Source organism: Salmo salar, chromosome 07 (genome assembly GCF_965601325.2).
Source record: "Salmo salar chromosome 07, fSalSal1, whole genome shotgun sequence".
NCBI lineage: Eukaryota > Metazoa > Chordata > Actinopteri > Salmoniformes > Salmonidae > Salmo > Salmo salar.
Window position 1 is genome coordinate 42,494,530 of NC_138297.1, and position 22,358 is coordinate 42,516,887.

At 40.9% G+C, this 22,358-nt stretch overlaps 2 protein-coding genes across 7 annotated transcripts; one reads left to right on the plus strand and one right to left on the minus strand.

Moving 5' to 3' along the window:
- Nucleotides 1-1,328: 1,328 nt before the first annotated feature.
- On the plus strand, nucleotides 1,329-11,069 carry LOC106609234 (cyclin-dependent kinase inhibitor 1B). 2 transcript variants are annotated; one of them, XM_014207786.3, is made up of 3 exons: nucleotides 1,329-1,550; nucleotides 6,695-7,194; nucleotides 7,837-11,069. In XM_014207786.3, exons 1-3 carry the CDS (start codon nucleotides 1,540-1,542, stop codon nucleotides 7,893-7,895), a joined length of 570 nt encoding a protein of 189 aa, XP_014063261.1. In that variant the 5' UTR covers nucleotides 1,329-1,539; the 3' UTR covers nucleotides 7,896-11,069. The 2 variants fall into 2 exon arrangements, with proteins under 2 accessions (XP_014063261.1, XP_014063262.1); XM_014207787.3 differs by lacking the exon at nucleotides 1,329-1,550 and adding an exon at nucleotides 1,630-2,291.
- Nucleotides 11,070-11,815: 746 nt separating this feature from the next.
- LOC106609230 (sugar phosphate exchanger 3) lies at nucleotides 11,816-22,322 on the minus strand. 5 transcript variants are annotated; one of them, XM_045721941.2, is made up of 14 exons: nucleotides 22,162-22,322; nucleotides 20,880-21,079; nucleotides 20,054-20,168; nucleotides 19,597-19,677; nucleotides 18,995-19,078; nucleotides 18,643-18,788; nucleotides 16,954-17,050; nucleotides 16,551-16,635; nucleotides 15,658-15,887; nucleotides 15,046-15,187; nucleotides 14,615-14,716; nucleotides 14,127-14,326; nucleotides 13,770-13,835; nucleotides 11,816-13,623 (listed from the first exon to the last, which is right to left on the minus strand). In XM_045721941.2, the coding sequence occupies exons 2-14, from the start codon at nucleotides 20,954-20,956 to the stop codon at nucleotides 13,531-13,533; spliced, it is 1,518 nt and encodes a 505-aa protein (XP_045577897.1). In that variant the 5' UTR covers nucleotides 20,957-21,079; nucleotides 22,162-22,322; the 3' UTR covers nucleotides 11,816-13,530. The 5 variants fall into 5 exon arrangements, with proteins under 5 accessions (XP_045577897.1, XP_014063258.2, XP_045577898.1 ...); XM_014207783.3 differs by having other exon boundaries at nucleotides 19,597-19,680; XM_045721942.2 differs by having other exon boundaries at nucleotides 20,880-20,994; nucleotides 22,162-22,311.
- Nucleotides 22,323-22,358: the final 36 nt, after the last annotated feature.

The window sequence follows — 22,358 nt, forward strand, 5'->3', positions numbered from 1 at the left end:
CAGAAATACAGTGTAGATTTTGTTGATGTTGTAAATGACTATTGTAGTTGGAAACGGCTGATTCTTAATGGAATATCTACATAGGCGTACGGAGGCCCATTATCAGCAACCATCACTCCTGTGTTCCAATGGCATGTTGTGTTAGCTAATCCAAGTTTATCATTTTAATTGATCATTAGAAAACCCTTTTGCAATTATGTTAGCACGGATGAAAACTGTTGTCCTGATTAAAGAAGCAATAAAACTGGCCTTCTTTAGACTAGTTGAGTATCTGGCGCATCAGCATTTGTGGGTTTGATTACAGGCTCAAAATGTTCAGTAACAAAAAACTTTCTTCTGAAACTCGGCAGTCTATTCTTGTTCTGAGAAATGAAGTCTATTCTATGCGAGAAATTGCCAAGAAACTGAAGATCTCGTACAACGCTGTGTACTACTCCCTTGACAGAACAGCGCAAACTGTCTCTAACCAGAATAGAAAGAGGAGTAGGAGGCTCCGGTGTGCAACTGAGCAAGAGGACAAGTACATTAGAGTGTCAAGTTTGAGAAACAGACGCCTCACTCAGTCATTCACTGGAAATGTTTAACAATGTTGTATAGCCTAAGCAAACATCTCTTATTGACATAATTTATCTCTATGTGAGAGTGTAATACCAGGAGACTAAACACATAAATTAAAGGTATAACAAGACATAAATCATCAATAATAACATGACACTTTGGCTGCAGTTTACACAGGCAGGCCAAATCTGATATTTTTCCATGAATTTATTTCACAAATTGGTCTTTTGACTAATCAAATCATCTCTGAAAAAGAGCTGATGTGAAAAGACCTGATGTGATTGGTCAAAAGACCAATTAGTGAAAAAAAGATCAGAATTGTCTGCCTGTGTAAACGCAGCCTTGTTGTTGTCTATATGTGGCCTACTATAATTGTGTATTATTAAAGCTTTGTACATGTTTTAATTCATTTTCATTAAATATTATGTTATTTACACTAACATTGTAATTAATGTTAGTTAGAATAAGTCATTCATGTTAATTCGGACTAATACTAATAGATAGCTCAATAGACTAACATAGATTTACTAGACTAACATAATAGACTAACATGGACCTTATGCTTGATATGTAACCTACTGTCCAAAATAGTAATCTCAACTATAGGTCAAACTTTTTGAAAATGGCACAAAGCAACAACAAAAACATTTTGTGCCTAGTCAGTCCCATTGAGAACTTTTCGAGCGGGAGATGACTGTACCTAAATGAAACGTAGGCTAAACTGGGGGAGAAAAAAATACAAAATGGAGTAGAGGGTTGACTCGCTCACGTTGAAATTCAACGTGACTTGTGGTCTTGGAACCGAGCCAAGGAAAAACGTGACGCAATGCCAACATAAGAATGTGTCACATTCAAAAGAGCTGGGTAAATGGGTCCTATGTGCCAAGGTATTTTACCTAGAGAGAGGAGAACTCTCGCACAGTGCAACAAGTCTTTGCGCGCAGTTCGAATTTTACAACCGAACTTCAAAACGTTCTTATAATGAAAACGAGGTAGGAAATATTTTGAAAAACTCATAGAAAATGTGTTGGTTGATTTCAAAAAAGTAGTCTATACCAAGATGATTTTTATTGCATGCCAGATTGTACATTAACCTACACTCTTGAAAAAAGTGTTCCATAACGGTTCTTTGGCTGGCCCCATAGGATAACCCTTTTTGGTTCCGGCTAGAAAGAACCCTTTTAGGTTCCAGGTAGAACCCTCTGTGGAAAGGGTTCTACATGGAACCCAAAAGGGTTCTTCAAAGGGTTCTCATATGGGAACCATCGAAGAACCCTTTTCGGTTTTAGATAGCACCTTTTTTTTCCTAAGAGTGTATTTAATTAATAATGCAAGGCCAGGATGCGCACTTATACCAACTCTTTGTGTCATTGGATGAAATTGATTGAATCACTGATTATATAAAGGTGTTTTCCTTGGGCATTGTCCAGCTCAATGGTCCAGCTCCAAAAACCCGATTGTTATGATGATTATGACGTGATTAAGTCTTCTGCGGTGATTATCACGTGATGAAATCTTCTGTGGCAGTAGGACGTCCCATTGCCTTCTAGGAACAAACAAGTCACATAAGGGGACAAGCGAGCGCAATAACTGGGAGCTTTTAAAGTGATATTAGTTGATCGTGGGCAGTGAAGAGCATCAGTCTATACTTCGGTGAGGCGCGTCAATTTTAACCCACGACATCAGGAATCGCAACATTATTTCAGATTTGAGTGCATCATTGGACAGTGATGGTAAGAGAAGTCACATTGGCAACATTTGAGAAGCTTTGCATTATTGTTATTCAGACTTTGCAGAGTCAAACGATAGACAAATCTGTGCTTTTCGGGTTTTTATTGTCAATGTGTATTTTTTTCTGTTGCATCTCATTGACCAACTTCTCATGTAGTATGCGAATGGAACTGCGTCATCTGTGATTTATACTTCTGCTGTGTTATGTTCAAAATAAGGCTACTTTGAATCTATTTTAACATCTGGCAATGATATCGAGTGCTGTACTCTTAAAACGTGGTAGAGTTTCAAAGTTGTTCTCCTCTTATCGCCTATTTGGAGAAGTTGGGCACAATTATGATCGGAGATTGAGAATGTTTGTGTGGGTCTGGGGATTCCAGAGAGTTGTAAATGATCTAGTTACCGCGCCCACTTTTTGATGCAAACAACTTTCACTCCAAGGAGTTGAGCTGTTGCTGTTGAGGGAATGCCAGTTTATATTCGTTTAGAATAATGTTTTTGTTTTCATGAAAATATGTTATTGGAAAGAAGTCTTATTTTAATCAAAGGATTTTACGTAAAACTTTTTTTCTTCACGGAACAGGCTAAGAATTGTATCAAACTGCGTCATGAACGCAATGTAGAGAATAGGCATCTTTGGTATAGTAGGCCTAACCTATATCCTACTAGGCCTACTGTTCACTTTATGATTTTGCTTTATATAAGTTATTCAATATATATAGCTAGAGAGCAACGAATATAATGTAAACTCCCAGTTTAAGTGTGTACATTTGTTTTAAAACAGTTGACAGGCCATTGCGCAATGCTCAACTGAGTCGACCTCCACCTCATCAATTCCCTGGCTCTCGACCCTGTTTACACCCAAAAAAATGGTGGGTTAAAAACAACCCAATTTGTGTTATTTGGTAACCCAGCACTAGGTAAATATTGAACACAACATATGCTGAATTATTTATTGAATAACCCAACATTTTGGGTTGTTGGGATTACCCCAACATGGGTTAATTTAGCATCAATCGGTTTTTATTCACTTTCATGCAGGGTTGACCCACCAACTTTAAAAATGTTATTTTCAGGAGGGGTGGCCTATAAGAGGCGTGGCTTTAGGATAGTTACTTTTGGCCACCCGTGAGACTTAAGTGTCATTCTTGTTAATCATGTTAAGTTTGTTCAGTGCAAAATAAAATGTACCTATAATATTTTTGCACATGACATATTTTAATATAAAATGAGTAACATGATTACTTACATAACAAAGTGCTAACTATCCCAACATTTGGATATACATAGGCTCTTGAGGGACTCATACAGTTGTGTAAGCCTCATTAAAGCTATAAAAGGGTCAGTGTTCAACCTTAAAATGTGATAACAATTAGGGATGTGACAAATAGTAAACATTTCTTAACGTTTAAACTGCAATTTTTTTATCGGTTTTCCGTTAAAACACGAAGAAAAATTCATAAAATTCAACGTGAATTCACAATGGAGATGCGCTGCTGCAAGCAACGGTTTGAGGTATCACAGTGTGTCCTTTTCAGATGGTTAAGCATTACACCTGTACCTCCATTACTGTACCTCAATTCCACTTTGCAAGTTAGCATTTCCTTCTCATTTAACTTCTTAAAGTATTTCCATACGGGACTTTGCTGCTGTTGCTTGCCTTTCTCTGCCATTTTTCCAAATCTTAACGACGATGACATAGGGGTGGAGAGTTGACTCCAAAACAATTGATTCCTTCACTTCCTCCACGTTGACTCCCATTTCTAAGTGCAAGATTCGATTCCACTAGGAATCGACTCCTAAGATTCCGTAATTTTGGAATGGAGGAGACTGATTTGTTGCCGTACTTACGAAAATGCAAACACTTGCGTCTTTCATAGCGAGCCAGTGAGGGACAGAGGGAGAGGGAGGGCACAGTATAGGCAGGTTGGCCACCAGGCAGACAGAGTCCGAACTGACACTAGGCCTATTGATCGGCAATCAAAAGCTGTATCTCGCAATAGAATGCTGTATCTCGCAATTTCTTGGCTTGCAATGTCTCACAACTTCAGTAAAGCAGGGCCTATCATGAATGAATAGGCCACGATATTCTACACGCAACAAACCAAAGAGTGAACACAAACTGTCATCATTAGCGGAGCACGAGGGAGAGAAATGAGGGGGCAGGCAGAAACGAGTGTATATGTCTTGGTAATCTGTATCTCGCAATGTCTTGTCTTGCATGCCTTGCAAATTCACCAACGTCTTCTCCCCTGGTTTTATTTAAAATACATAACTTTCCCCAGGCCTTAATTGCCTATTGTCTAGATGTCCATAACATGGAAAATAATGTATTTTGTGATAACTGCATTTTGTAGGGTAAAAAACAGAAAAACTTTGTTTTTCATTTAGGGATTTTTCTTAACGTTGAAGATCCCAATTTCATTTAAACATGTTAACGTTCAGACTCCTAATAACAATACAACAGAACAGATTAACCGGAATGACATTTACTCTCACGGGTCACCAAGTGTCTGAAAGCTAGGTCCCTACTAAAGCTATGCTTCCAGTCTTCTGATCCAACCCGCTTGGTCATATCTTAATAACTTAGCATCAATAAAGAAAACAACCCAACTAAGTGACCGAATGCCTGCAACCCAGCAGTTGAGTCACCCAAGCAACCCAGCAGTTGAGTCACCCAAGCAACCCAGCAGTTGAGTCATCCAAGCAACCCAGCAGTTGAGTCATCCAAGCAACCCAGCAGTTGAGTCATCCAAGAAACCCAGCATAGTGTATGCGTCTCTCAAAGTACAACATACTAAAAATCTTATTTTACCTGTTTGATTCATATTTTTTAATTTTTTTGTATGTGTTTTATTTTCAATTTGGCTGTTTCTTTGCGTTTTCTTTATAGATGAACGTCTGAAAAGGTTGTCCATCTGATGCATAAAACCTAATGTTCACAATGTGGAATAATGGTTTCTGTTACACAAGCGTGTTTCTTTGTATGAGGGGGCTGGCATTTTAATGCAGACGTAGTTGCATCCCAGACGCTGTAAAGTTTGCTCAATCCCACCGGTTAACGATTTTTTTAGAAATGATTCACTGCCTGTCTGGCGCACCTTTTTTAGTGTGGTTCCTTCCCATTCACTGATGCTGATAGTGGGTAACTGACTGATACACTCTGGCGGGTAAAACTGTATTTCAAGGAGGCAAAATAATAAGAAAAAAAGATCTAGATGTTTCTAACTTTGATAAGAAAGGTCAGGGAAGGGAAGTTCTCATTATAGACCAGGGATAGACTCAGCAAGGCTAATCTGACCAACCTAACAGGTATTTATTTGAAAAATTCTGACTTACATGTGATCTATTGGATATTAATGAATATTTTCTAGACTTTGGAAGTTGTAATGTAGGCCTATACTGTATAATGGTTTACTTGCTATTGATTTTTTTTATTGAATTGCTGTGGTGAATTATGTGATTTTTGAACCTATTAATTTAAAAAAAAGCTGATCAGGGCCTGTATTTACAAAGAGTCTCAGAGTAGGAGTGCTGATCTAGGACCTGTCCATATAATCATATTCCTTATGATCTAAAAGGCAAAACTGATCCTAGATCAGCACTCCTACTCTGAGAGTCCTAGGTTTCCTTGGTGTGTAGAATGTTTGCGTGTCACTAAAAATAAGAAAGTGTTCATTTAAAACAGTAGTATTGGACGGTTGTAACTCGTAAACTACAAAAACGTGTAAAATTCCTGAAGTTCAGAATGTATCCCTGTAATTACATGGGGTGACTAGAAGAGCACATAAAACATTCTCACATGAGTTGAAACATTCTCCATACGTTTCCCGGGCCGCACTATGTGACCTTTCCTCCTGACCTTTCACCTCTGGCAGCCAGAGCAGAGACCAGAGCAGGTGGAGCAGGTTCATTTTTACATTCTTCAGGCGTTCTTCTATTCTGATTCTATGGATGTTGGAGATTTATTTGGTGTGTGAGTAATTAACCATATGATAAGAGACCAAGTGGGTTAGGTAGGGCAGGGGTACTCAACTCTTACCCTACAAGGTCCGGAGCCTGCTGGTTTTCTGTTCTACCTGATAATTAATTGCACACTCTTGGTGTCCAAGGTCTATATCAATCCCTGATTAGAGGGAAACAATGAAAAAAATGCAGTGGAACTGGCTTTAAGGTCCAGAGTTGAGTTTGAGGGAGGTAGGGCATGTGTGTTTGATCACATAAAATTCAACGATGCCCTAAAAGGGCAAACGCTGAACAGAACAGGTGTTCTGTGTGTTTAGTGTGTGTTGGTATGAGTGTGTGTGTGTGTGTGTCTAAACCTAGGCCACACCAGTAGTGACCTGGGCCACACCTCATAGAAAAACAGACACCTCACCTTTAACCCTCTCCCTTTCTCTCTCAGAGACATTGAGATGGCATCATCATTATCATCTGATGGGGCCATGCTGGTCTGTGGGAGTATGGAGGAGCTGAAGCAGAGGGCCCAGGGCCCGGTGAGAAGGAACCTGTTTGGGCCTGTGGACCACGAGCAGCTGCAACAGGACTTCCAGAGGCACCTGTGTATGAGCGTGGAGTCGGCCAACAAGCGCTGGGACTTTGACTTCAACGCCGGCCGGCCGGCCACCAACAGCGCCAGCGTGGAGTGGGAGGAGGTGAAGTGCCAGGATGTGCCGGCGTTCTACCACAGCTGTGTGGTAAAGAAGCCGGTGATTGGCATCGCCGGGCGGAGGGCAGAGAGCGAGAATGTCAGGCTGGCGCCGGCATCGTCTCCAGGGTCGTCCGGCTATGGAGAGGAGTACCTGGAGGTGACCACCAGGGAGAGCTATAGGATCCAGACGCCGGAGAAGATGGCGGCCAGCCAGAAGGCAGGAGCAGTCAAACGGAGACAAGCCGCCATAACAGGTCAGTGTCAATGAACGGGAGAGGTGCTGCACCTTTCCCCCTATTGTTTTCCTTCTATTGGGCTTGGTACAAAAATCATACGAAAAAAGGCAATAGAGAGTTAGTAGCCTACAAAATGTTGGATTCTAGAGGTTAACTTGACTATCATTATAATGATAATAAATAAATAATAATAATAAATACATTTGTATATTTTTTACTATTATTATGATTATTACAACCACAAGCCCTGAGGTCTTCATTTAAAGAGAGATAATAGAAGTTTATAGGTTGTTTTGAACTTCATATGAACCTGTTATTAACCTGTTAACTGTTATTAACCGTTGAGTGACAGCGGTGAATACCTCAGTGTGCTTGCAAAAGCACTGTATTTCAGCTATGTTAGGAACAGGCCTTACAACAACACTGTGTTGCCTAAGCCATTTTTCCAAACAGTTTCCCAGTTATAAGCCTTGCTGTGTGTGTGTCCCGTATTCCACCCTATCCTCTATATCTAGTGCACTACTTTTAACCCTATGGGTCCTGGTCAAAATTAGTACACTATACAGGGAATAGGGTGCCATTTGGGATGCAAACATTATTTCCCTTACATTACTGGGACTGGGAACTAACACCTGTTCTCTCTCTGCTGGTCATCCACAGAATTCTTTGTTGTGAAGAAGAGGAGGGCCATGCATCACAAACGGTCCTCCCTGCAGTAAACGCATCCCAAGAAAGAGCAACATTCAGTGGGCATGCTTCGTTTGGAAATCACCTCATGAAGATGAATTTATAATCTCTGCAGCTTTCTGTAGCGACTCTGACTGTCAAAAAGCTCATAGCTACAATATGTTTTAAAAACTCCTGACAAACTCTTGTTGATTTCCACACAAGGAAGCTAACTAACGTCCTCTCAAGAGTGAAACATCTCTGAGTGGAAATGATGGATATGTTTGTATATATATTTATATAGCTGTATTACATCTATTTTCTAAGCTTGCATGATTGTCTAAGCTTTAGATTATACTGTGAAATAATTCAAATAGACTCGTCAGGAAAAAACCTAATTGCCTCTGTTGTAGGAGACTTCTTCCAACAGTACCCTCGGTATAGTATTTCTTAACCCCTAACCACCTCAGCCCACTCTCTTAACAGCCTCTCTCAGAGTTTTGATAAGAGGAGTTCAACTATTCCTGACCTCACTCCACGTGTCGTCTTCAGTTTCACCACTGGCTGTAAAAGTATCAGCCACTCGAGTAAGAGGCCCCGGGGTCACCTCAGGTCAAATTGGCAACGCGACCGTGAATAGCCTAGGGTACGAAAGGTCAACGGTGAAGTTCCAGCACTTAGGCTATCAGGCGGTGCCTGCATCGGTAGGGACTTTTATGATGATGATACATCTTATTGAGTAATAATGCTTCTCAATATATGTATTTTATTACGGTAATTGTTTTATTCATAACAACAAGATACTAAAGTGTCATATCAGCTTTTTGGTTTTGAGTATTATTACAGAGTGATATAAGGTGTCAGCAGGCAACAAGCTTAAATGAGCTCAAGTTCATTCTCAAATATTGTTATTATGGCTGACATACTCTTCACCGTTGGCACCACCGTCTCTGTAAAATTCATCAAGAATTTAACTACAAAACTGAATAAAATGTAAAAAAATATATATATATTTAGCTCCCTTTATCTTTCCATTATCTATTTAGCCCGCTTAATTTTGCCCCATTTATCTTATTAAGGTATTAAAACATTTTCTTGGAAACTGTTTGGTAACAAAACTGAATATACCTTGTATGTTGGCTTTTGTTGGCTAAATCCTTTTTACAATGTCTCATTTTCCACTCTTGTCTTTGTATAATGACAGCCTCTAGGTTTTGAACACGACTCTTTTCTGTATGAAGGTAATGTAGCATTGACATTATTTGGAGTTCAAGTTATAATGGTGTTGTAGTTCACAAAAGTACTTTGATCCTTAATGCATACGGAACATTCCAAGTTCTGTCAGTAAATGATTATTTTAATGAGGAGCTGAGCTGTAACACATTTCCCTTGCTGTGCTAAATACTAGACTGTTGTGACAACTGAGGCAGTTGACCAAAATAAATGGAAACACATGATTTGTGAGACATATGTAAGCGTTGGCTTGAGTCAAGGGACATAGCCATAGAAATCCACATACCTTAAGCATCTCCAAATACATCTCAGATATACCTGTGATTAATGCACAGTATCACAGATTTATCCATTGGCATTACATTCCAAACTTTATACCATTCATTCTCCATAGCCAGAGTCACATCGCAATACTGTAAATAATAGTGGCAAAAATAGCAGTCCTACAGGGAGTGCCTTTCCTAAATGTGTCATGTTTGAACAAATAGCCATCATTTGGATTACCTACCTCATTGAGCGATTGACAAAAAAAGTGAAAATAATAGAAAAAAAGATATACAAAATAAAAATGGTCAAATAATTACAACATATTTGTTGGAAACTACAGGAGATCATTTTGTATTACTGTTCATAGCTGGTTCAGTGGGTAAGCGGGTTCAGACCATAGGCATTAGTTACACATCAGGTAAACGAGTCAGTGTGTCAGAGTGATAGGCCCATTCCAGCTCAAAGTAGGACTTAGCAAACTCAAGTCCCCTGGGAGTCCTGAGCTTTGTTATCTCTAGCTCTCTGGCTTGCTTTGCTTTGACTGGTTTCCCAGAAGTAGACAGAATGGAGGATAGGGGGTAGGGACGTTATTAATAGACAGCAACAGAATGATGTCCGAGACCCTGAATCAAAGTGGTTCTATAGCCAGACAAGTGGCCTGTGTTCTAGAGGGCTTTTGCCTGGATCCAAAGAGGTCATTATAACACCGCCCTCTTGACTTGCCAACGTAGAGAGACGTCAACAGGACGTCTTGATTTCCGTTTACACACTTCACCTCACAAATGGAATCGATTATCCATTTTTATTTAATAATGTTTTATGGCGTTTTTGTTGTTTTGTGTGTGTTTGGACTTGAGTCTATATGTGCATTTTGGTATATATGCACCTGTCTTTCAACGTGTTCAAAACAAATCTTTAAAAGTCTGTTAACTTATTTTTAACTATGTTTTGTTTTTGTAGGGAAATAATTCTAAATACCCTTAAGGTAAAACTAATTGATTATGTGTATTGTTGAACTGTCTTTGCACTAAAACATTATTGACAAGATAATTCTATAGTTCTGATTCTATAGAGCTACTCTCATGGAAGGGGAAGTGTTTAGAAAAAACAAACCTTCACTGCTGAACTGGGACACAGACTATGGGCTATCATAGTTTGGGTCGGACACAAAATGATAAATAGATATTAGGTGCTTTCTTGGTATTACAACAGTGTTAAAACAAGGTAATACTCAGCCCTAATATTACTGACTGTACTGGTTTTCCCAGAATTCGCTTGGCAAGCGAACTGTGATAAGTTAATGATCATAGATCTGTATACAGCTACTGGGCTGCTCAATCCTGCATCCCCCCTGGCCCACAGTGTGTCCCACAGTGGCAAAATATACTTTGATCTAAATCTAATTAACCTGTCTATCACAGGTATATCAAAACATAGTATTGCATGCCTTATATGAATGAATGGATAATATCCTCATATACGTTTTTGATAGGATAATGGTTAATGTATGCAAAATGTATTACAATGTAATTACATGGAAACAGACTATTAGCTTTGATTTGGTTTGGTAATAGTTTGAAAATAAAATGACACATTTCAAAATTGTGAACGTTTTTGTGGAGGATTCAATGACCGGTTTTTGGTGCACTGTTGACTTTGATGTTAATTTGTTACAGTATGTTTCAGATTATTAAAGATGTAAATAAATGATATAAATATACCACAAAGTATTGTTTGTTTAGACTCGTCTTCATTCATAATTTACTACCTCCTTCTACATTAATATGATCTTCAGTGTCAACACCTGGAAAATCTAGTAGGCCTACTAATTCAACACATATTAAGCCTACTAATTATATAAAACCTACTAATTATATTAGGGGCGACAGGTAGCCTAGTGGTTAGAGCGTTGGGCCAGTAACGGTTGCTTGATCGAATCCCCGACCTGACAAGGTAGAAATCTGTCGTTCTGCCCCTGAACAAGGCAATTAACTCGCTGTTCCTAGGCCGTCATTGTAAATAAGAGTTTGTTCTTAACTGACTTGCCTAGTTAAATAAAATAAAAAAATTAGGCCTACTAATACTACACGTTTTGATGGTATTATTTTTTGCCTTAAAGGCTCCTCCTGGTGGTTCTGAAGTGACGTAACACGTCTGTAACAGGGCTGAGCAGGCTGAGCAGAATGTATCCACTACTGCTCTACAGGGTGGCTATCCCATTAGTAATTTACCGCGAAAGTCCTTCTGAACAGATCCTCTTAATTTGTCTCCATTTTATATGTGAAAATAAATCATCCTGCCAAGTATGCTAATTCAATGTTTCTAAATGCTGGTTTCATGGCTTTATGAGATTTCTACAAAGAAGTCAGTTGTGTGAATACAGTTCAGGTCATTAAAGTTCAAATTCATTGAGGTGGTTTCACAAAATATATCGTAAATTCCCTTGTGAAGAATAAAATATAGGAGTCAACAGTTTTGAAAAAGTCAATTTTCTTTTCTTGAAAAAAAATAAAACATCACATAGGCTCATTAAAATATGAATTTAAAGTGCACATATGGAGAAAAAAACGAACATTCATCACAGATTAAGAACATACATTCGATAATGATACAATTAAATACACATTCCATTTCACCAAGTTTAGCAGGTCCTGGACCAGCTGAAATGCACTTGTGACCTTGGTTAAAACCACTACAGTAATTTAGCAACTGATCCCAGTCCAACCAGGAGAACTACTTGTACCGTTTTAATATATGTACCTACAGTAAATAAAATCAGTATACTTTTAACTCATTTTGATAAGACATTTTTTTTTTACATTGATGTAATCTTACTGTTCTTTAAATAAATAAAATATTTCAGAGGCGTGCAGTTAATGTTTACTGACCGTTAAGACTTAAAAAAGCTGCTTCAAAACTTTATCGGCAAACGTACATTGTTTTACACTGACCACGTTTAAATGCACACCAATATTCCGTTTTTATTCGGGGTACTCAAGTGGGTTGACACACGGTAACATCATATCCCGTTTACAATAATCCGAAAAAGTTTTGCTGATGCTCCGTATTGGACCGTGTAGCCTACTGGCTAATTTCACCCTTAATTTATACACTTTCTGTTTATAATTTCTGATAATTGGTAGGCCATTTGTTTGCCAACTATTGTTAGATAAAAGCATCTTCTCTTCTGTCATAATCTGTTGTCCCAGAAGACAAAATAAAGTAGTGCTCACCAGAATAACGTTTTACATCGATAGAATGAATGCAGTAGTAATCTAGCTAAAACCGGTAAAGTTGTCTGTTTCGTTTAGCGACCGGGGAGAACAGTGGAAAGATTCCAAAAACAATGGAACGATTGGTCTGTGCAAAATGTCCAAATGTCATCAGTTTGACCGGTTTTAATTAAATTAAAAGCTGAGAAAACGATTAAATAGGTTTATGATAAGACTGTCTGCTTGCATAACAGCATCAAAGATAACACATTACACACGCATTTTCTCAAGAGATGCTGAAAGAAAGAAATAATATTTCTCCACTCATGTTCCCGAGACAAAATTAACATTTGTTGTCTAATTTTACTGCAAAAAAAAAAAAAGAATAATTCTGCAGGAGTTAATATTATATTAAGCTACATGTGAGAGGTTATAGGCCATATTTCAGTTACTATTTAACCCATATGAATGAGCTACTATCCAGAATACTGTGTGCATGTAAACGTGGTCACTGACTACTGTATGTGCTACAAGCAATGACTGAAAATCCACCAAGCGGATGTGTGACTGTGAGATTCTAAGAGCGAGTGATGGACTCCAGTGAGTGTGTGTTTTGTGTGTCTTTGAAATCTGATCTCTACTAAGCAAATGAGCAGATCCAATCATTCTATACAAGTAATCATTATACACGCCAGTAAACAGGTAAAGGAATTTGATTAACTGACAGCTGCTTGGAACTTCCTATCTCAGACCACAAACATTGAGAGGGCCCTGCCCCCACTCGTAAAAGGCTCTGAAGTAATATCTTTAAAAAACGTGTTTCAGACCAAATATATACATAGATTGGACATACACATTAATAGACATGTTGTACAGACATCTACAGTAGTGATCAGTGGACATAGTCTGATTGACTGACAGCTAGTAGGCCCCATAGGGAAGGAGTAGGAAACAACATGGCCCCGTGAGGAAGGCGTCACAGCTGGTGTGTCCGCGCCTGTCTGTCCCTCCACATGGCCCGAATCTCGGTCACGATCAGCGGCAAGATGAAGACTATGCTGCCCCCCGTCTGTGAGGCAATCCCAACAGGACCAAATATGTCACAAACAGGGACAACACAGTACCTTATGTAAGATGCTCCTGAGGGGAATTAGTGACTAATTCACGGAATACATGAACATTGTCTCACATTATGGATTAGACAGATGATCTTACCATGACTATGAAGAAGTAGAACACACACATCCAGCCCAGTTTGCTCTCGATCAGCGACACCAAGTACTGAAAGACAAGGTAAAATACTCAACATTAAATCACTGGAAAGCACATATTTATGTATGTATGTATGTATGGGGCGGCAGGGTATCCTAGTGGTTAGAGTGTTGGGCTAGTAACCGAAAGATTGCAAGTTCGAATCCCCGAGCTGACAAGCTACAAATCTGTCGTTCTGCCCCTGAACAAGGCAGTTAACCCACTGTTCCTAGGCCGTCATTGAAAATAAGAATTTGTTCTTAAGTAACTTGCCTAGTTAAATAAAGGTAAAATACTTTCTCGGTCTCTAGTGTGTGTTACCTGTCCCGCTGCAGCTCCAATACTCCCAGTCCCGTCCACTATGCCGGTGACGGTAGCCAGAGCCTCCTGACTGCCCCTGAGGGCCTCCTGTCGCCCCAGGTCTGCAGAGATGGCTGAGCTGATCATGTTGGACGGCCCTCCTATGAAGAAACCCGTGGTGGCCAGGAGAGCTGCATTCACCACCTGGTCCGGAGGGGAGTCTGAGGGGGGACAACACAGGGTTAATTCACATGTTTTTTTGTGGATTATGTATGAGACAGGAAGGGATATGGTTCTAATTTTCGTTTTTCCCCTATCAAGGGCTCCCCTTGCTGGTCTAGAATTGACATAACACAATAATGAACAATTTCAATTTTTCTCTCTCTCTGACCTAAAATAAAAAAATGGGAATACTATTTCGTAATAAAATTGAATGTTGGCCTGAATAATATAGTGAGATGTTTTGGGCTAGAAAAAGGAGGAAGGCAGATGAAGAAAGGAGTACTCACGGCTGTACCCCACCAGGGCTCCCATAGCCAGCAGCAGACTGACAGCTAACACTGGAGCTCTCTTCCCCATGCAGTCTGAGATCAGGCCCTGGATCGTACCACCTGTGAGAGAGAGAGAGAGAGACAGAAAGCAGAAGATTAATACACAATTTACGGTCCCGTCTTAAGGGCTCTTAAGTCCGTCTGCATCGCGTTCCAAAAATTCAGTCGCACAAATGTACGTGGAACTACGTAGAGAGCGATGCAAACGGACCTCCATCGGCTTGCGTAAGACTACGTAGACCCCTTTAGACAGCATAGATAAACGACTCTGCATAGCTAGCTAGGATGTTACCACATCTAAACCGCAGTCAACAACACCAATGCCAATGTCATTCATATTAACCAGTCAATACAGCTAGTGTTAACTAGGCTTGGCCCGCGACACTCACCTATGATGCCTCCCACGTCGTACCACACAGAGAGCCTGTCGGCCTGGGCCTCCTTCCAGCCAAAGTTCCTGCTCAGGTAGAAGGGCAGCCAGAAGAAGAAGGAGTAGTTGACCAGCTTCAGACAAGCGTACGCCAGGGAATACTGGGGAGAGAGGATGACAGTCACCAGTTACTGAGAGAGTCATCACAGAAAGCCAGAACTAAAATCTTCACATCGTCAGATGCTCCATAATACAATACTTGCTTTATTGGTTAATTTGCACAGGCAAGGTTCTGGGAGGAGAGGTTGAGAGAAAGAGACTAACGCAACTAGCGACGTCTTCAACACCCCCTAAACAAAACTGTCAGCTAAAGAATAGAGACAGAATGGAAACGCTTAAACAGGGACGGGCAGATATCAGAGAGGCAGGGAGGATGATAAGATGATAGAGATATAGAAATAGATAGGGATGTAGACGGGGAGGGGTGAATGAAAGAGGGAGATAACAGGGTGAGTGCGAGAGAGTGAGTGGGTGACAGCCAGCCAGAGTTAGAGGGATCATGAGAAAGAGACAGAGAAAGAAAGAGGGAGAGAGAGAGACACACAGAGAGCTCTAGTAATATCCCACTCACTGGCAGCACCCCGGGCAGGCAGAAGGCCTGGCAGAATCCGATGGCTTTGGGTGTTTCCCGCGGCTCCTCATCCCCCTGCTGGATGGTGTAGTACCCTCCGTCACACACCTCCTCCGATCCCTCCTCTTCCCCCTCCTCTTCCTCATCCTCTTCATCACTCATCAGAGGCCTGTGGCTGTCTGCATCTCTCTCCACTGGACTCAGACCTGTCTCTGACTCCAAACACAGACCTGATGGGACAGAGAAACGACATTCTTCATCAAAAGAGTCACACAGTACATTGTAGCTATATGAGCTTTATATCATATTCCACATACCGTAATTTCCGGACTATAAGCCGCAACCTTTTTCCCACGCTTTGAGGTAGGCTACTGTTTACTGCAAATTTTTTATTTTTTGTTACAAGCCGTGTTTCGTTAAAGCCTATTTATTTTTGTTACAAGCCGTGTTTCGTTAAAGCCTGTGTAAAGTTCATTTGTTTCAATGTACCGGTAGGCACCTGCGGCTTATAGACATGTGCGGCTTATTTATGTTCAAAAAAAAAAAGTAAAATTCAGTGGGTGCGGCTTATATTCAGGTGCGCTCAATAGTCCGGAAATTACAGTACAGTATTACAACTTCCTCACAAATTTTTTAAAATGTTTATTCTATTCTACTGAGCCATTTACTTTATGTTCGTATTCTTATCTTTTATTATTTCTTATTCTTGTTCCATTTTCGAGAAGGAACCTGCAAGTAAGCATTTCATTGGACGGTGAATACCATGCGTATCCTGTACACGCGACTAATAGAAATCGAAACTTGAAGTGAAAGAAAGTACAGTACGATACAACGATAGGGAGACAATACCAGATCAATGAGGGAAACTGGGCATGCGTGGACCCAATACTCACCCACTTCTTTAGGGGAGGTGAGCAGACCAAAGAACACCACCACCCCACCAGCAAACTGCAGCACTGAAGTGACCAGGAAGGCATACTGCAGAAACACAGCATAACACCGAGGTGCCTTGTATTGTGAATTGTGCTGTTCATACTCTGTGCTTTCATGTTTTCTTCCCTGGGATCACAGATGGACTATATAGCTAACTATGTAGCAAGGGGTTGAGAGAAAGACAATACCGCATAAATTCACTTTTCTCTAGACAACAATGTAGTGACCTTTTCTTCTAGACTTACTGACTAGACCATACCAGGTATTGTCTATGCAACATGTCCCTTTTTCATCTAGACCTTATAAAAAGGTGAATCCCAGAGCAGATCTGTAATATGAATATCTGTGTGCATCTGCACTCACCTCATATCCGTACTTGAGAACACTGGATGCCAGGAAAGCTCCCAGAATGTTCCCAACAGAGGCACAGGCACTCCACAGGCCAAACACAAAACCTCGCCTGGAGGGAGGAGGAGACATACAGCAGTTACATCACTCTAAAGAACATGCACAATACATACAACATACTCAACACAATACTCAATTAGAACCTTCTCTTCTAGAATACAATAGAACCAGGAAGAAATCAGTACATCACTTCCTGTCCATATGATTTCAATCACTTTCTGACCGCACCTCTTCGATGTAAAATAAGATCTTAGATAATTTAAAATAGGGCCTAAGCTACAACATTTGTGAAAATGAGTCTAATCTGAGTTCACGTGTTTTTAGATAATTGGCGTTTAATGCTTAAAAATTGTATTTTTTTATTAAAAACGTTAAAAAAAAGAAATCATAGAATAGATTGACAACCCCGTTTGTAAACTTTTAAATTATATCAAACTCAACCGTTTATCTCTATCAGAGATAAAGACATGGACGTCTCATGGTAGGGTGGGGTATTGTTACAGGTTTTGCTTTTTTCATTTATGTTTTGAGGTTGGACTTTAGCACGTATAGCTTGTTAGCACATAGCGCGCACCGATTGGTGTCACCTCGTTAGTCAGTATGTGTTACACCTGTGCTGGTTTCCATCATGTTAGGGGATCGTGTTTTACCTGTCCTGGCCCAGGTGCTATTTAAGAGCGGCTGGCCCAGTGCTCCAGTTGTCTTGATAGATGTGGAGGGTTAACACCTTTACAATCCCGTATCTGATTTTGTTTTGCTTCCTGTCTTTAAGTTTGGTGTGGGTTTTTCTTTTGTTTGCCTCTTGGGCAAATTTAGTTGGTGTCTTTTAGGTTGCAATTGTTGTTGCTAGTCAACTTTCAGTGGACACGCCCGTGTCTTTCAGAACCTCTCCTAAAACCCCACCTGTTTCATTCTGGTTGTTGGTCAGTGACTCTGTTAGTTCCCCCTTCTGTTTGCGTGACATTTCTGGTTTTCTTGCTGGGGAACGCAACAGTGTGCGAAATGGGTCAACTTTGAACACCTATCTCCTGAATGTTTTGGCAATCAGGTCTAAAATGTTACTTTCTGACCAATTTCACCATGGGCAAACATGTATGAAAGGTTTCTGGCAAATCAGAAAGTGATTGAAATCATATGTAACGACCCCACAGTTAAAGCAATCCCTTAAGGCTACTGTTCGTAACGACAACTTCTGATTGTTGACAATCAGGGAGCCTTACTCAATCTGTGTGAATGATCGGCATTGATCAGTAGTGATCAATGCAGATCATTTTGACAATATTACAATATTATTTTTCCGCTAGTTTTCTGTACCTGCACCTAAACTCCAGTATTTTTCCTTCATAGCTTGTTCTCCATCTTATTTTTAGGGAGCCCATTTGTTTTCATCACTTTTATTTCCCTGACTGACCAAAACTAGTTTTCTCATGGCTCTTTCTCTAACATATGGTGAGGAATACGTTTGGACCATCGAATCGCAATAAAATCACAACATCCAATCACAATACATACAGAATTGTGGGAATCGCAATAAATATCGTATCGTTATAATATCGTATCATAAGGTCTCTGGCAATTCCCAGCCCTAATGATCAGCGTTGGAGTATACTAGTGCCATGGCAGAGAGAGGGATATGATACTCACCCCGACTTGCCGAACCAGTTCCCCATGACTGCCACCACACAGGGCCAGACAGCAGACTGCAGTAGGCCGTTCAGCACCCAAAGTCCACAGTACAGGTAGATGTTATAGAACTGCAGCCACTCAGTCAGGGTACCAAACACAAACTCCTGGGAAGTGAATGAGGGAAAAACAGAAGGTTATATTGGATTACGTCATCAATAGAGCACAATGAAATGTAATGGGCTCAAAATGCAGAATCTGCAGTATACATGACTATTGTAGTAACTCCGTTTTAACTAAGTACCTATTGTGAAAATCTGATGTAACAACCGTGTAGATGTATATGAAATATAAAAAGCAATGCCCCACTTACCACTATGGCTGAACCACACAGACCAAAGGAGAGGACATGCCGGAGGTTCATGCGGTCTCCGATCACTCCACTCATATAGAGGCCCTGCATGAATATTGAACAACACACGCATGTTTACTTTGTCCTCCTGCTTTGACTATTTAAAAATAATGATATATATATATATATTTAACTAGGCAAGTAAGTAAAGAACAAATTCTTATTTTACAATGATGGCCTTCCCCGGCCAAACCCTCCCCTGCGGGTCAGTACTCAACCTGTTTACAACTACTATATATCTTCAAGATTAGGACCTGTAATAAGAACTCCAGGCTATACGTCACTTCCTCATGACAGGGCCTGGAAAGCACAGCCACAAAATCTTTAGCCCAGCTGAGTGGGGTCAAAGGTCAGGGTTCAGAGTGGGGAGGTCAGAATAGGGAATGTGAGAACACTGCATCAGTGTGCTTGTTTCCATGTTGATAATGAAAGATAATATTCGCGAATTAACGCCACAGTCAACTTTCAGTGTGGGGCAGGAGAGCGAAGTAAATCTGATCTGACCGATTAGGTTACACCCCCCCCCCCCCCCCCCCATGACCCCAGCTGGCCCTGACACTCACCACGGCGTAGGAAAACAGGAAGATGGTGTCGAGGACACCCAGGAACAGAGTGGCTTCATCGGAGTCTGCAAACAGGTTATTCTCCTCCCATGTCAGGAGGAAGATTCCGAAGAGACAATCAAAGATACATACAGTAACACAATAAATAAACATTGTATCATATCAAACAAAAAGTTTGTCAGAGCAACTGAATAAAGGGATTTATTTAACCATTTGACCATTAGTGTTAGCTGTACTTCATGGTCTGTTTGAGCATTCATCAGTAGCTCCACTCCACACGTGATAACACTTCCTCATCCACTACACAAAAAGTAAATATTGAGGACTGCACCTGAAGAGATCACTAAACAAATCCAATAGTGCAAACTAAACTAATTATATCAGAGGCCATCATTTAGGGGAGGCGAAAAGGGGGGATAATTCAAGGAAGTGAATCCGCATCCTCCTGAGTACGTACCTCTCCGGGTGAGAAGGCAGGAGAGCTGGCATTCTGCACAGAGGGAGTCCACTGGGCTGAGATGCTCACTTTCACATTACTGAAGGTCTTCCTTGAGGCATGCAGGAGGACATAGCTGTAGAGAGAGGGAGGGGAGACTTAATAAAGCCCTGTTACATTCTTAGCAGAACAAGGGACCAGAAACATCCAGGGCCTTCCAATGCTGTGTTTAGCTGTTTAAAGCAGCTGGTGTGTAGGTCAGTACTCAACCCGTTTACAACTACTATATAACCTGTAATAAGAACTCTAGACTATACGTCACTTCCTGATGACAGAGCCTGGAAAGCACAGCCACAAAATCTTTGGCACAGCTGAGTGGGGTCAAAGGTCAGGGTTCAGAGTAGGGAGGTCAGGAGAGGTCATGTGAGAAACACAGGGACAGATTCAGTATTAATCGGCTTCTTACTGCTCAACTGTCTGATACGTTCACTTTCTCCTACTCTGATAACAACCAGTCTGACCAAGAAGCAATGATGTCATTTAAAAAATATATGTTTTTACAGTGTAATTACAGTGGAGAGCTGTATAAGACTGTGAGTACTGTAGCTCCGGTCCAGGCATTAGCACGTGTTGGGGCCCCTGGCTTAGTACTGTATTTACTTAAGGAGGATGTAGGCCTATATGAGCACAAGTGAGCCTGCGTATCAAATGCGTATGTATGCTCTGGTTTAAGTGCTTGTGTAGTGAGCATTTAGGGCAAAGAGAACTGGAATAAGAACTCGGAACATTCAGAGGGTCTTATACCAGATCTCGACAAGGCTGGTGGGAGTTCAGGAGTTGAGTTTACCTAAAGAAGGTGAGGAGGAAGGCAACCAGGTGATGGTGGGTGTACTGCGCCAGGAAGCCACAGCACGGGCACGACATCACAGGGGTCACCAGGAGGGATAGGAGGGGGTGGAGGCCTTCAAGGGAACAGCAGTAGGAGGCAGGAGTGGGAGGGGGTTCAGCGAGGGAACAGCACCACACTAGTTTATCCAGCAGTACAGCCTAGATCACAGCACAGCAGCAAACACAACTCTAAGTCAGAAACACAGGTTTGCCTGAAAAGAGAGAACTGGGATTTTAAAGTCCTACGAGACCAAGTGGATATTTGTTACCATGGTAAACATAGGTAAAAGGTATAGGACATAAATCCACAAACAGGTGACCAAAGGTCTTGGTTAGCCTCTTCCAAAGAATAAAACCACACGCTTGTTACCATTAACCTGCTTCTCATCATGGGACCTGTTAATGTTGCGACAGTTCTTTTCTGGTAACAGAACAAAATAGTCAGCTCATGGTAACTTCTGATATAGCTGTACTTTAATCAATGCAAACACGTGCGTGGTATATGTGTGGTTCGTATATATACGGTCTCGCTGTTTTGCCTCGCAGGGTAAAACAGAGAAGAGAGCGACACATCCTATTGTTCTCGCTTTTATACTCTGACAGAGATAGTTCCTGCTCAATGCTGGCCTGTCAGAGGGAGGAGGAGCGTGGTTTAAACTTGCTCCTCCTATCGTTGGCGTGCAGGCTGGTCTCAGCCTAGTGACGCACTTCCTGTCGCCGGTTGTAGTTCTTCTTGTCTTCAACAGTTGATTTATCCGTAGTTCATATACTTAATATTGTAGCATAGCGTCCCCAGTATATTATATAAGTTATGCATACAAATAGCCAGTTCAACCCTAACAGACCTTACTGTTAGTTATACAGCCAACAAACCTTGGAATCTGGTCTGAAACCTTTATCTGGTGTAAACACCCTCTGACTCACACTCTGCCAATAAAGGCAGCAACATACAAAAAAGATTTGAGATTTCCTTGCCTACTTTTTCCCATGTACTGATTCTAGATAGGAAGAATATAGCTATTGGTTTGCAATAAATAGTCTTGGGAGCTGTCTTCTGTCTGCTTCTGTTGCTGGCCAGCAGTGCAGCACTTAACTCAAGTGACTCACTGGTGATAGGTAATGCATATGGAATACACTAGCTTGATACTTCTCTTTCACTAAATATACATTTGGCATTGGACAACACTATATGGAAATGCAAATATGTAATCAACATTGAGGTCAGACGGATAAGGACTTACCTTTTTAATTCACCTAAACAGCGACGCTAGCTTGAGATCATCTGTTTACAGTCCAGTCTGCTATTGTACAGTGGAGCAATCGGTTTCTTTTTGTTTTCTTCTGCTGTGGTTTCACATTTCCTACTGCCACCAACAGGACTGGAGTGTACCGGAAGTGAAAGCACGCAACACAGATCCACATGCCCCTAGTTTCAGCC